The sequence below is a fragment of the Mauremys reevesii genome, linkage group 6 (genome assembly GCF_016161935.1).
Source record: "Mauremys reevesii isolate NIE-2019 linkage group 6, ASM1616193v1, whole genome shotgun sequence".
Classification (NCBI taxonomy): domain Eukaryota; kingdom Metazoa; phylum Chordata; order Testudines; family Geoemydidae; genus Mauremys; species Mauremys reevesii.
The window spans coordinates 89,042,479-89,057,953 of NC_052628.1; the positions used below are offsets into that span (position 1 = coordinate 89,042,479).

Here is a 15,475-nt window from a genome sequence, read left to right on the forward strand (position 1 = left end):
CAGCCCTAAGTATCATGCCATTCACTAATGTTTGGTTGGAAATATGTATTTTTTTTTCTAAACATACAAATAAGAATGAGGGAACTGTTTGCAAATATAGTAAAGTATGTTGTAACCTCAAAAATTCAACTCACGTAACACTGGCTGAACTAACTTGTCTTTAGTTTGTTCTGATCACATATCAGCCTCAAAGCCAGTAAACACACACACTTTTCTACAAATTAACTCATGCATAAAATCTGGCTTGGTATACACTCTGTGTTTTTAATAATTAGACAAAAAATCATAATACACACACAAAGCCATATTAATGGCTAGAAATCTTGCAGGATGTGATTAAAAGTAAATCAGCAAGCCACCTAATGTTTAATAAACTGATTAAAATATGATTGAGTTATTTTAAGCTCAGAGGATCAGGAGGATGAGGTCACAGATGAGAGGGAACTGAATATTCATTTAGTAGCTTCTCTACCAAGAACCTGTCAGACAAGATGGAACTGTCATTAGCCATCTTGTGTCAACAATTCCAATGCATGACATTGGACTTGAACACTGTTTTTTTTAAAAAAATAGGGGAATACAACCACAACTCCCCTAAACTAATACTGTTAAGCATTTTATCAATCCCTCTTTTTTAATAAAGCTACTGAATACAATGGCTCTCATTGACAGTCAATGGGGAGAAATCTGAACTGCAATACAAATTTAAATAATGGGATTGTACTGGTAGCAATTCAGTCAAGTCTCAAATCTGAGTATGTTCCAAGCTAAAATTAATCAAAAATGTTGCAAAGGAGGCTGGTATGAACACTATATGTTGGGAGGGAGGAGGGCATAATGGCAATACAGTTCACAACACTTAATTAAAGTTGTGTATTATATGTCCCTTTCATTAAATAAATTCTACTACTGAGCTGGTTTATATCTTTAAAATGCTGATCCAGGTCAATGTTAGTACAATGTCACAATAAAAATCATGTAACAAAATATCCCTATTACTACTTACCTCTAATTGTTTTGGGTTTAACTGGGGAGTCAAATATCCCCCAACTTCCATATTTGAAGCCAGAGCTGAATTTTACAATTGCCCCCTCTGTCTACAGTGGGAAAAATTAAAACCCCAGATGCCTTCTCCCCACAACTTTCATCTTGACTTGAATGCTGTGGTTCTCACCTATTTCTCTTTCAGCATTTGTACTGTTTGCATTTTGTTCGGATAAGACAGAGAGGAAAAGGATGCCTGAAACATCTTCCCCACTGTTGCACAGCACTGGCAAGCCCCATTTAGTAGCCAGAGATCCATAAAGGCTCTGCCTATTTCTTGTAATTAACACAGTATGTACTGAAATAAGTGTGCCAAGAAATGTATCTAACATAACTAAATATAATGCCTCCTTGTTGCTGATTATTTGGGAACTAAGGTCGAGTCTTGCCAGTTTTTCCATGTACTTCAGTGGGAACAGAACTGGGTCCACAGTAAGCAAGGGCCCACTGTGTCACATTTACAACATGAGACACTGGCGGAATAACAAAGAAAATTAACAGAAAGACCTTTCCAAAATCTTCATGTTCTGTTTTGATTGAATTCAGCCTCTATATTTACAGAATTAAGTCTCAGAAGGCTGGAAAGCAATGTAAGCAGGAGTACCCCTCTTAGCATCTTGACCATGTCCTGGAGAACCTTGTGCCAGACGGTCACGCCAGAATGGGCAAGCAAAATGGGCGTAATTCAGGACTCCCTTATGCTCCCAGGCTACCTGGCACATATTTTGCCCTCCGGAAGGCTGGCTTCCAGGTCCTGGAGCTCTCTCATTCCCAGCACAGTATAACAGATTGCTAGGGTGAATTTTTTTCTGAATCACATCCTATATTTACAGGTTGCACATAGCATAGGAAGGCTTATATAGGAACTGCCTGTAACTTTTCTGCTTCTCAGGAGTTAGATCCACCTCCCGCATATTGCTACTTAGTTTTCTCTGTGTGTGAGATCATTACTGAGGAAGTAAATGGAGAATGTACACTCTACCTTGAAATGCCTTGGGTATTTTAATTATAAGAGCCTAAGATTCATGTTCTAATCAAATTAAGCCTTACATATTTTAAAAGAAACGTGAGGAAGCAAAGCCAGCCTATAAATTGCTACTCTGTAATTAAGTCCAGGTTAGTTCTGTCTTCTCGGTAAGGTAATGGAGATACTAGGCCACAAATTGCTAACTGTTGTGAACTTTGGTTGTGACATATCCTCTGCTATCTGCCATCTGTCACATTGATCTTGTGTAATGCAGGAATGGCAAAATATAGTTTTCAAAGTTCACTTAATATCGGTGCAATGCTGTTCCTTTTGATCCATCGCTCTCCTCCATTGATTTGACTCCTGAATGTGCTTCAGAAAGCAGAATTTTTGTATATTTCCATCATCTGCTCACTCACACTGATAGAACAGGTTTAAGGGAAGGGAGAAAGTCAAGAGTAATTGTTTTCTTTTGCAATACATTACTTTTTAGGCTTGAATTTTAGCTGTATATAATTGAAAGGACAGAACCAGGATCAGTTTTTGGCACAGGCTTAGTGTGTCAGAAAGGTACAAATGGTGGCTAAGTCCATAAATGGCTATTAGCCAGGATGGGTAAGAATGGTGTCCCTAGCCTCTGTTCGTCAGAGGATGGAGATGGATGGCAGGAGAGAGATCACTTGATCATTGCCTGTTAGGTTCTCTCCCTCAGGGGCACCTAGCATTGGCCACTGTCGATAGACAGATACTGGGCTAGATGGACCTTTGGTCTGACCCGGTATGGCCTTTCTTATGTTCTTATGTTTGATTCCTGCATCCTCCAATTTCAGTTTGGGATTCTAACAGGGTGTAAACTTTGGCACTTTCACATTTATACACAGATAAAGTAACCTAGAGGGTTTATATATGTCTCTTGCAAAATGTGAAACAAACCTTTCCAAATGCAGAAGGAGCTAAATTGTATTTTTTTTTTTTAAGTTATCTGGCTCTGAAAAATTCTGAGATGCATGACAACCTGGTTAAAAGTTGTGCGTAAGATTCAAAAAATACCACAAGACACAGTGTTGGAAAGTTTCTGACTCCCAAAAGCAGAATCAGAGTCTGTTACCCTTACAAACATGGTACTTTATGAATTTCAATTATTTCAATACAACTACCAGAGGGAGTAAAAGTACTATTCAGGAGAGTAAAGGTGGCAGAATCTGACCCTCAGTAATCAGTCAGGTTGGTTTTTATTAATGCCCTGAATATAAATACTGTGGAAATAAACATTTTATGTAAACCAGTTTTAGCAGACACAATTAGCTTTAAGCTGTACTAAAACTATATTATGGACTTTAGTACTGACACTTTTAGCAAAAATTGTCAAACACAGGATTTGGATGAAAGACTGAGCACACAGGAAACCTCTGCCAACTTCAGAAGTTCTCACTTATAGCTTTTTATTCTTTGTAAAGGGAAATCTTAGTTAATTGAAAGATTTTTCTTAAAAATCAACTGGTGGCTCTAGGAAGTTTCCTTCTGTAGGATAACCTGAACAGCTATATTGTATGGTGCTTTTAAAAAAGAAAAAATAAATGTACAAAAATCCCAGACACTGGGGAACACGTTTTTCATGAAATCCTCCCTCCACAAACCTTTTCTGGCAGTTGAGATTCAACCTCTTTCTTCAGTCTCCTCAGCAAGAAGGGTCGTAACACTTTGTGGAGACGTCTGATGATCAGAATAGTCTCTTCCTCGTTTAAGTCCACCTTCACAAATGTAATTATAAGAGTTACTACAAGAGAAATCTGTGAACTGTGTCATATTGTGACTATGTGGGAGATTATACCTCTTTACAAACACATGTGCAATATTTACCCCATGCTGTACTCTTGTATTTTATTATTAAACAGGACTCCGCGTCCAGAAAGAGAAATTTAAGTGAAGAATTGTAAAGCTGTAATGAAGGTGACTGTTACATTAGGATGATAATTCTGTGAGTACAAGGGACAGTTCAGATGCTATTCCTACATCAAGGGTTCCATTTTGTTTTCATCCTACTGTTTATTTCTGATTAGATTTAAGCAAACCATTCCAGTACCCTTTCTCCAGTCATGGCAAATGGAGCATTAAACCACTGTTCAAAGGTGCTGCAGCTCTTGAAAATGGTGGGGAGGAGGAAGTTGAGGAGAGCCCAAAGTTCAGGCAACTTGTTCTGCAGTGGTGTCCCAGTCAACAGAATCCGTCTAGGAGCCACATAGTGGGTGTTCAAGACCTGAGTCAGCTTGCAGTGATGGTTCTTCATTCGATGGCCTTCATCTACTATCATGTACTTCCATCGAATCTGCAACAGGAAAAAAATCTGGCCAAGTTAGTGAACTCAGGGAAAAACGAACCTTTGACACAGAGATGAGACACTGCCAGAATTAGTGCTAAGTGCTTTCCACCAGCATTAAACAGGAAAGAGAGACTGGGTCTTGGCTATTTTAGCTTTAAGAGTAGTGCTTGTTGGGGATCAAAGTCCAATACAGTGTTATCCAGGCAGCAATGACCTTGTACGTAATGGAGGAGGAACAAACCGTGGCTAGGGTACAACTATATCTGAGCCTGCAACTGCTAACAGCTCATTCCCCCCATTAGGATCTTTCACAGGGTGGTGTCCTTAGGAGACCTATTACTGTAGGGTCAGGATAGGAGTTATTAGGAGAATCGGAAAAACCAAGAACTCTAAATGAAGTTGTCACAAGTAAAAACTCAGAAGAAGCAAGTACACGTTTTCAAACAGGCACATAAGAAAGCAACAATGCACATTCTTTTAGTTCAGCCAAATCCTTCCATCTAACTTAAATGTGAGGAAACAAAACAGGACAAGGTAACCAGGGCATTTCAGGCACTGCAACTTCTTAATGAAGGAAGCCAGCAACGGATATCACCCCAGGAATTTCAGCTCCCACCATGAAAGATTTAATGCAGTCAGAGCAGATGTTGAAACATGGAGACCAATGCCATCTACAGCCTAAGAGCTGAAGACAAGGAACAAGAGTGGGCAAAAACTGGGGGATAGAAAAATGCTGCAGACACAAAACAAACTGTTGGGATTTAATATTAATTATTTTTTCATGCATTCAGAGATGTACTAGGTGCCTCCCCAAATGAGTCCAGGCAGCATCTATGCTCCAAAAAACACGTAAATGACATTGAACATGACAAGTCAGTCTTGAACATACAAAAAGAGTGAAAGGAAGGGAAAGGAATGACAGGGTGACAATAAGATCACAAGGTCTCTCAGTGAGGCATTTATGCACCTTGTCAGTCTGCTTTATGTATATCAAGAGTACTACTGATACCTTAGTTGCACATTTAAAAAATACATCCACTACCACTGAGGCATCAATATTTGCATGTCACTTTGAGAGTTTTTAAATAGTAACACCACAAATACTTAGGAGACGTTTAGATTAAGAAAACTGGATCCTTAGGTGATGTAAAGTTTTCTGGATATCAAATTTTAGGCATAAGTTATTATGTGGCCACAAATAAAAACCACCACATAACCAGAAATTTTGTAATAGGGGTCAGTCTCTGCCCAGAAACACAGAACTGGAATAGTAGGGGTCACAGATTGAAGATCAGAATAAATACTATTACAAAGTGCACAGAAGATCCAGGGATTCTGCTTTACAGAACAGAGGAACAAATATGATCACACCTTGGGGAAAAAAGAGTTCAGAGTTGGTAATTTTTTAAAGAGACGTTATTAAGGGTACAAGAGCTAACAATACCAATGTGTAGGAAAGACAGTAGTATGGTAAAAGGCCACCCTAACTTAATCAGGAGACCTAAAGCTCAAAAAAGAGACATACAGAAGGTGGAAACTAGGTCAAATTACAAAGGATGAATACAAAAGAATTACACAAGCATGTAGGAACAAAATCAGAAATGGAAAGGCACAAAACAAGATTAAACTAGCTAGGGATATAAAGGGTAACAAGAAAGCATTTTACAACCACATTGGGAAGCAAGAGGAAGACCGGGGACAGCGCAGTCCCATTACCAAATGAGGACGGAAGACAATATCAAAAAAATGCAGCAATGGCCGAAATGTTAGATGCCTTTTTTATTTCAGTTTTCACCAAAAAAAGATAGCAGTGATTGAACAACTAACATAGTGAACATCAGTTTAAATGGGATAGAATCTGAGGCTAAAACAGGAAAAAAACCAGTTACCTACCTTTTCGTAACTGTTGTTCTTCGAGATGTGATGTTCACATCCATTCCACATTAGGTGTGCACGTGCTGTGTGCACAAGCGTCGGAAACTTTTCCCTTAGCGGTACCTGTTGGGCCGGCGGGGCCCCGCCTGAGCGGCGCCACTGCACCATGCATATATACCCCCGCTGGCCCGACCCCCTCCAGTTCCTTCTTGCTGGTGACTCTGACAGAGGGGTAGGAGGGCGGGGGGTGGAATGGACGTGAACAACACATCTCGAAGAACAGTTACGAAAAGGCAGGTAACCGTTTTTTCTTCTTCGAGTGCTTGTTCACGTCCATTCCACACTAGGTGAACCACAAGCTTACCTTCGGAGGAGAGTAGTACTCAGGAACAATTGATCAGAGGACCGCCCTGGCAACCGCCGTGTCCTCTTGGGCCTGCTGGTTGACCACGTAGTGGGTCGTAAAGGTATGCACCGACGACCAGGTGGCTCCTCTGCAGATCTCCTGGATCGGGACCTGTGTGAGGAACGCTGCTGAAGCTGCTTGCGCCCTGGTCGAGTGGGCCGTGATCGTTGGGGCCGGAACACCTGCGAGGTCATAACATGCCCAAATGCAATCTGTAATCCAGGAGAAGATTCGCTGCGCCGACACCGGGAGGCCTCTCATCCTTTCCGCCACGGCCACGAACAGCTGTGTGGATTTACGAAAGGGCTTGGTGCGCTCCAAGTAGAATGACAAGGCTCAACGGACGTCCAGGGTGTGCGGTGATTCGAGTCCGCATGAGGTTTGGGGAAAAATACCAGCAGACAAATGTCCTGGCCTAGACGGAATTGTGAGACCACCTTTGGGAGGAACTTGGGGTGTGGGCGGAGCTGCACCTTGTCTTTATGAAATACCATATATGTTGGCTCCGAGGTGAGTGCCCTCAGCTCAGATACCCTTCTGGCCGAGGTGATGGCCACCAGGAATGCCGCCTTCCAGGAAAGGTGGAGGAGGGAGCAGGTAGCAAGGGGCTTGAACGGGGGCCCCATGAGTTTAGAAAAGACTAAGTTGAGATTCCATGGAGGGACTGGGGGGCGTGAGTAAGGGAACACCCTCTCCAGCCACTTAAGGAACCGCCCCACCATTGGGTGGGAGAACACCGAGCCCCCTGAAAACCCCGGGTGGAAGGCAGAAATGGCCGCCAGATGCACCCTGATCGAGGACGGGGCCAGCCCCTGCTGCTCGAGATGCAGTAGGTACTCTAGAATGGTAGGCACCGGAGCCTGGCATGGCTGAACCTGTTGAGGCCCACACCAGCATGAGAACCTCTTCCACTTGGCCAGGTAAGTCGCCCTGGTAGAGGGCTTCCTACTACCAAGTAGAACCTGCTGCACAGGGAAGGAGCACTGGCTCTCCAAAGCGTTCAGCCACAGAGCTTCCACGTCGTTAGATGCAGTGATTGCAGGTCGGGGTGGAGGAGCCACCCTCCATTCTGCGTGATGAGGTCCCGGGGTAGGAATAGAACCCTTTCCCTCTTAGGTCCTTCGGCACCAACTCTACCACCCCCGCCTTTAGGAGCATGCGAACTTCCTCTTCCAGGAGGTGATTGTGAGAAGGGATCCTGAGGAGGGATGGGGAAGGGGGTGGGCGGTAGGCAGGGAGGAGAACTGCAGCATGTAACCGCCTCACACCATGCGTAACACCCAACGGTTCAATGTAATGCTGGACCACGCACGGGAGAAGCAGGACAGGCAATTCAGGAAACAAGGGGATGGATCCGGTGATTGGTCTGGTACGCTGTCCTTGAGCACACCTTCAAAAGCCTGGTTTAGGGCCGGGCTGAGACTTATGCTGGTCTTGGCCCTGGCCCGGCCTACTGGAGCTATTGTTATTATTATTATGCCACCTCCTGTTATCCCCATTTCGACTGCGGTAAGGCTCGTGCCTAGCACCATTGCCGGCTTTCCCTTTGACGGCACCACGGGCCCAGGTGCCAGAGGCTTCTCCCTGATCAGGAGGGGGCTCACCGCCAACAACTTGATGAGGTCCTTCGCCGCCTCAAAGGTGTCAGGCATGGAGGGCTGATCTATTACTCCCTCGAGCCCGCCGTCCTCACTGAGTTCACTTAGGGCTGGACTCAGTGGGACTTGTGGCACCGGTGCCATTGGTGCCAGCACCGGCACAATGTCCATCCTGCTCTTTCCGGTGCCTGGGCCCTTAGATGGCGCTGGTCTCCTTTGTGGGGAACGTCTGCGCCCTTCTTTTGGTTTGGCCTTGGGCCGCACCAGGGAGGATGAGCAGTACTGTGGTCTACTTTTCTCCGAGGCCGTCGGCTTGCAGTGCTTATCCGGCACCGGGTCTCTTGACGACTCTGGGGCACTCCGCACCGAGGAGGCTGGAGCCGGAGTCAGGCGCTCCGGGCCCGATGGCTGCAGCGCTGCCTCCATCAACAACTGCTTCAAGTGAAAGTCTCTCTCTTTTTTTGTTCTAGGCTTAAACGCCTTGCAAATCTTACACCTCTCTGTTTGGTGTGCTTCCCCCAGGCAACATAGACAGGAGTCGTGGGGGTCACTAACCGGCATGGGCTTGCGGCACATGGCGCAAGCCTTAAACTTCTGGGCCTGTGGCATGCCCCGCGGCCCAGGGTGGGTGCTGGAAGCCTCCAAGCACCTAATCTATTAAGTGCCCACAACAATAGAATGCTAACGAACTGACAGCAGCTAAGTACTCTAAAGCTGAGGGATTGCTTCTCATACGAGAGCAAGAGGTTGTTCCAACGTCGCCACGGATGGTAAGAAGGAACTGGAAGGTGTCGGACCAGCAGGGGTATATATGCACGGCGTAGTGGCGCCGCTCAGGCGGGACCCCGCCGGCCCGATGGGAGCTGCTAAGGGAAAAGTTTCCGACACTCGTGCACACGGCATGCGCACACCTAATGTGGAATGGACGTGAACAAGCACTCAAAGAAGAAGAACAAGTTAAGAATTACTTCGACTAATTAGAAGTCTTCAAGTCAGCAGGGCCTCATGAAATGCATCCTAGAATACTTCAGGAACTGGTTGAAGAGATCTCTGAGCCATTAGGAATTATCTTTGAGAATTCATGGACAATGAGAGCGAGACATAAGAACTGGCAAAGGGAAAATATAGTACTTATCTATTAAAAGAGGAATAAGGACAACACAGAAGGAAACATGGAGCATTTAACACAGATTTATCAAGAACAAATCATGTCAAACCAACCTAGCATCCTTCTTGTGAGTGGTGGGAAACGGTATAAGTCACATATTTTGATTTTAGTAAAGCTTTGAAACCATGTCAGATGACCTTCTCATAAACAAAACTAGACAAACATAGCCTAGATGAACCTACTATAAGGTGGGTGCACAATTAGCTGGAAAGAGTACTCAGGGTCGTTAGCAATGGTTCACAATTGAGCTGGAAGGGCACATTGAGTGGGGTCATGCAGGGATCTGTTTGAGTCTGGTTCTATTCAATATTTTCATAAATGACTTGGATAATGGCATAGACAGTACACTTATAAAGTCTGCTGACAATACCAGGTGGGGAGGGGCTGCAAGCACTTTGGAGGACAGGATTAGAATTCAAAATGATGTTAATAAAACTTGAGAAATGGTCTAAATTAAATACGATGAAATTCAATATGGACAAATGCAAAATACTACACTTAGGAAGGAATAATCAATTGCACAAATACAAAATGGAAAATGACTGCCTGAGAAGGCATACTGCAGAAAAGGATCTGGGGGTTAGAGTGGGTCACAAACTAAATATGGGTCCCCGATGTAATACTGGTGGACAAAGCGAACATCATTCTGCGATGTATTAGCAGGAATGTTGAAAGCAAGACACGAAAAGTAATTCTCCCACTCTATTCAGCACTGATAAGGTCTCTACTGGAGAACTGTGTCCAGTTCTGGGCACCACACTTCAGGAAAGAGGTGGACAAAATGGAGAAAGTCTAGAGGGGAGCAACAAAAATTACTGAAGTCTAGAAAACATGACGTATGAGGAAAGATTGAAAAAAACTGGGTTTGTTTAGTCTGGAGAAGAGAAGACTGCGGGGGACAGTGGAGGGGGGGAGAGAGACACGCACACGGTAACAGTCTTTAAGTATGTAAAAGGTTGTTATATAAAGGAGGGTGATAAATTGTTCTGCTTATCCACTGAGGATGGGACAAGAATGGGCTTAAATTGCAGCAAGGATGATTTAGGTTAGACACTAGGAAAATCTTCCTAGCTGTACATGTCATTAAGCACTGCAACAAATTATCTGGGAGGTTGTGGAATCTCCATCATTGAAGATTTTTAAGAACAGGTTAGACAAACACCTGTCGGGGACAGTCTAGATAACACTTTGTCTGGCCTCCAGTGCAGGGGACTGGACTAGAAGAGCTAACGAGGTCCCTTGCAGTCCTACATTTCTATGATTTCCATGGGCAACAGAATAAAAGTTTCATGCAAGACACAGTTTGGTGACATGGAGGAGGGTTTGCAGTTAAGAAGTGACAGAAATAAATTTTTACCTTAGCAAGAATGTGTTTATCCTTTATTATGTATTCATAAGTAGTTAAAAGAACATTAAATTTTCCACTTCGAAGCTGAGGAACAAGTGAACGACGCATGGCAGGTGTCCCCTGAAAGAGAAGAGAAAATAAAATAAAGGATGAAGAAAATAATTGTATATAGTCCTCTGCTATTTCTTACAATCATGGGTTAGCAGAGAAAAGGTGTTTGTATGAGTGTGCTAAAAAGCAAAATCAAACAATGTATTGACATATTACAGATCCCTTCAGAATGGTTTCCCAAATGAAGACCATGGGAGGGAGAAGAGAAGAGAAAAATTACAGTAACCTCATACCAGGAAACTAGCTGCTGGACTGCAACGCTCTGTTTATATGGAAGTAGCAGCAGTCAGTCTATCTAGTCTCCTTGGTAACTGCTTGACTTTATAGGAACAATTGGAAACACAGTAGCCTAACATTAAAGTATTCAGCAATATACAATATGTGTCTTATTTATCATTTGTATTACTCTCATCAGAAACCTTGCAATATGATCATTAACAATTTTCTTCTGCATTTCACCATTTGAAAATAATTATGGTTTATTATAGTAATCTGTTTGGGATGATTAACTGTCACTGTTTAGTACATGATGCACATGACAAAACTTTACAGCCAGAGTCTACAGATTAGCTTGGGAAATGAGGAAGAGGAGGGTCTATTTATCACACTTTCAATTTTATACAAATAGAGAACGCAAATCAAACCTTGTAAGAAATTTTCACCACAGAAGGAGCCCATTTGTCAAATTCATATGTCCAGTTGGATAAAGTCCTAGGTAAGAGATTAAGAATATGAACAATTTAGTATAATATCTAATTATCTGTTTAAATCTAAGGTATTATTTATAACTTTGTCACCTTAATACTTCTTTCACAATGAAAGCTGAATCCCCAACAAACTTCTTACTTACACCCACATCTTTGCCTTGAACATGTAGATTGAATATTAAAAAGAAAACATGCAGATTTATTTATGCTATATGAGCCATCTTCATTTGAGATGTGAGGGGAGAATTGATTTGGGGAAAATGTCTTTAAGTTTTATTTAGAAGTCTGTTTTGGCCCTGATTCAGCAAAGCACTTAAGCACATGCTTAACTTTAGGTTCATGTTAACACACCTACTAAAAAAGCTAGAATAGATGGATCTGCACAGAAAAGACATATCTGTCATCTCATGCTGCTCAGCTGTAACACGTAAAACTTGCAACTTCTCAGATATAGCCCCACAAAGTCCAAGGTAAAAGGTATCAGTGCTGTTAACTTGTGATGATGCGCTATTAGCACCCAGCACCACTGCTGTGTCAGTAAGCCACTTATGTACCTTCATTTTTGCACTATGTGATTTCAACTGTACTAACACACTGAATAGTCTTAAAGAAAGGCTAAAGGAACTGGTAAAATACTTCAGGTCTCAGCTCCTCCCCTTTATAAAACTGAAAAAAAGACAATAACAAGTAATTTTAAAAAAACAAGTTTCAAGTCTCCGTTGTACTCTTGAAAAATCGATAGCACCACTTCCTTCCCCTTGGAAACACTGTTTTAATAACAGGGCTCTCTCTCCAATCATGCATTTCTTTTTATGTTTGAGCCCAGCATCACTAGTGTCAGTAGGATTGAACACAGCTCTGGAAGTTAGTTAATGGTTGCTGCAGCAGAGCGAGAAGGTGGGGCACTTCAAAGTAGACCACATAGGTATAATAATAATTAATATAACTTGTATTGTGCTAACACCTACAGACACCACCAAGCCCCAGACAACTGGTAACTTTCTTGGTAACTTTCTTAGCCACCTTCTAATTAGAATGCCAAAGCCACTCCAAAGCCAGTTGTAAGATAGGTATCACTTAGGGACAAAAAAAACACAACAGAAGTTTTACAGCACTCGATAATGTCTCTTTAAAACAATCTGTTTCAAGAAACCAAAAACCAATTCCTGCAGAGACCAGAGCAGAGCACATTCAGAAAAATCACAATAAATAAAAGGGGCAAAATAAGACAAATAAAAATACACTGGGCAGAGGTTGGAGATCAATGGTTAAGGACAATAAGCAACTCCACATCAGACAGTTACTTTATACTACACTTACAAGAAAATCCAGTGTTGTTAAAGCACAATTACCTAATATTTGGTGGGGTGCCTTTTAAAGATCTAATAATAGGCTGCAAGTAGCACTTTAAAAATTGAACAGGGAAGACTGCAGCATGTAATATAAAAGAGAAGAAAGGTACATTTCCTCTTTTGTGGATCACGTCAGGAATAAGTTACATTGAATAAGAGATACCATACAGTTGCCTGCTGAGTGGACAGCAAAACTAATGGAACCAAGTGCTTTTATCATCCATCTGGTCATCCTCGCAATGCCAGACAATCAGTGTGACAAAATAATCAAGACTAGATTCAGAGTACATACTCAATGCAGTCCCACTGCCTGCTTCATCTCACCATTAAATGAAAAACAAGTGAGTGCTGCTAATAAGCCAATTTGCAATGCATAGAAAGAGAACAGTGGAATGAATTTCTTTACTTACGAAAGGGGAACAATGATGAGATAGGGGCCATTGAGTCTTTTGTGCTCCATCAGATAAGTGATGAGTGCAATAGTCTGTATGGTCTTTCCTAGCCCCATTTCATCAGCTAAAATTCCATTCAAATTGTTATTATAAAGTGAAACCATCCATTCCAGGCCCTGGATCTGAAATGAAGAATAATCGCTTCAATTATCTGAGAGCTGCACATGTAATTAATTCTAGTATTACTGAAGTAAGGCTTTCACTTCACTTACTGCTTTGGTGCTGGGTTCCCTTCAACAGTGGATGCACTGGGAACCACCAGCACATAAGTAATATCCCATCATATCTGCATGAAAGTCACTGCTGATATTTAGGTCCAATATGGACCAAGCTTCAGAGTTCTATTTTGTACAATCAGAAGATTTTTTATTTTATAGGCAGAGTTGGTAGCAATGCCTATAGTTGAGGTTGCCTAATACTTTCCATTACAAGACTCTGTTTTTCATTTGCTTACAACTAGAGTTCTGTGGTTTTTTGCCAATGTGAAATAACACAAAATAAAGAAAAACATATAAGATGAAAAAAGCCTCTAAAACTCACCTACAGCATCAGCTGCTGCCCTGTGCGGCAGGCCTGGCTCCCCACTCCAGGTGTTGTGACCCAGCACATGTCAAGCATCATTCAAGGTTTGTCCCGGCCACTCCTCCATCACAATGGCACAGGGGAAGCTGGGCCAAATCGGAGTGAGCAACATGCACCAGGTCACAACACCTGTAGTGGGGAGCACAGGCGCTGGCTTCCTCCTTTTCCCTGCGGGTGCTCAACCCTGCTCAGTCCCAGGCCCCTCCTCCTTTCCACCCCTCCCCCGAGCATGCCCCGTCCTGGCTCCTCCCTTTCTCCCCATGCCGCGGAACAGCTGATCATGGCAGGTGGGAGGCGCTGGGAGGGAGGGGGACGAGTTGATCGGCGGGGCCACCAGCAGTGGGAGGCGCTGCGGGTGAGGAGGGAACTGACTGCCAGGTTTTTTTCCATGGGTGTTCTAGCCCTGGAGCACTCACAGAGTCAGAGCCTGTGGTGGGGAGCCAGGCCCAGCCCTGCAGGACAGGATCTGCCACTGCGACGTGTGTGAGGAGGGCTCATTTTGCAATACCAACCCACAGGGCATCTCGCTCTCCTCCCCCAGGGGCTGGACCTAACTCTCCCACCACATGACTAAAATGGATAAAACAAAATCAAACAACATTCCTAAAAAATAAAATGAAAAATTATAAAAAATAAACAGTTTCCCAGGATTCTATTTATAACTTAGTCAAATCTGAACTGTTCAGGCTGACATATTTGCAAGACAGATTACAGAAAAATATACTGTGTTGTCCACAATAAAAAAATTCTTACAACTGCTTCATTGAGAAGTTCTACCATTCTCCATACTCTGGAGAGGTGACTCGAAATTTGGTAGAGCAAGGACTTAAAATTTGGTTACGGGGAGGGGGCTGTCACCCTAGGGTAGGGATGTGACTTTTGTTATCCCCATGAGAATTCATCAAAATGTGGCCAACTTGTAAGTCTCGGGGGGGAGGGGGGGGGAGGAGTCACAGTTCACACATACTTAGTAGAGACTTAGTGGAGTTTAATGGCTAAATTCTCAGTCTTTACTGATCCCAAGAGCTGCAAAGGCTGAGCAGAACTTTGTAATTTCTTTGCCCAGCTGCAGGTGTCAGCTGTGGCAGCAGAATGAAGAACAGGAAGAGTCACTCCTGTGTTATCCATGGCCCACAAGCAGCATGAAGAAAGAGGAAGTAGTCTGACTGGAATGCAGAGAGAGCAGGGGAGCAGGGAAATAGGAGCAGAGTGGTTCAGGGAGAGAGACAGAGAGAAGCATATGGGGGAAAAGAGGAGGGAGAAGGACTGGGGCAGAAGGCTCTATATCCACTAAGGCACACTCTCCTCAAGAGCCTGGGATTGAACCCAGGATTCCTGAGTCTGACCATTCCTCTATTGTCAGCAAATAGCTGTGAAACTCACTGGCAAAGTGTGCCTCATCCCCCACTTGTGCTTGTCCACATAGAAAATAACACCCTACCTGCTACAGCTCTCAGTGACACCATTAACTCAAGCAGTAGAGATCTGTGCTACGGATCTAGGCCCCAAGCTGACATGCTGGAATTTCTGGGGTTTTAGTTTGCA

At 43.2% G+C, this 15,475-nt stretch overlaps 1 protein-coding gene across 12 annotated transcripts in view; it reads right to left on the reverse strand.

Annotated features, from left to right (window-relative positions):
• The window catches only part of SMARCA2 (SWI/SNF related, matrix associated, actin dependent regulator of chromatin, subfamily a, member 2), a 169,836-nt gene that overhangs the window by 84,470 nt on the left and 69,891 nt on the right, over positions 1-15,475 (reverse strand). For all 12 annotated transcript variants that reach the window (XM_039544652.1, XM_039544656.1, XM_039544650.1 and 9 more), the window contains 5 exons: positions 13,307-13,470; positions 11,482-11,548; positions 10,736-10,846; positions 4,095-4,337; positions 3,649-3,762 (listed from right to left, as the gene is read on the reverse strand). In XM_039544652.1, coding sequence (XP_039400586.1) covers positions 3,649-3,762; positions 4,095-4,337; positions 10,736-10,846; positions 11,482-11,548; positions 13,307-13,470 — 699 coding nt within the window. The remainder of the gene's footprint in view (positions 1-3,648; positions 3,763-4,094; positions 4,338-10,735; positions 10,847-11,481; positions 11,549-13,306; positions 13,471-15,475) is intronic.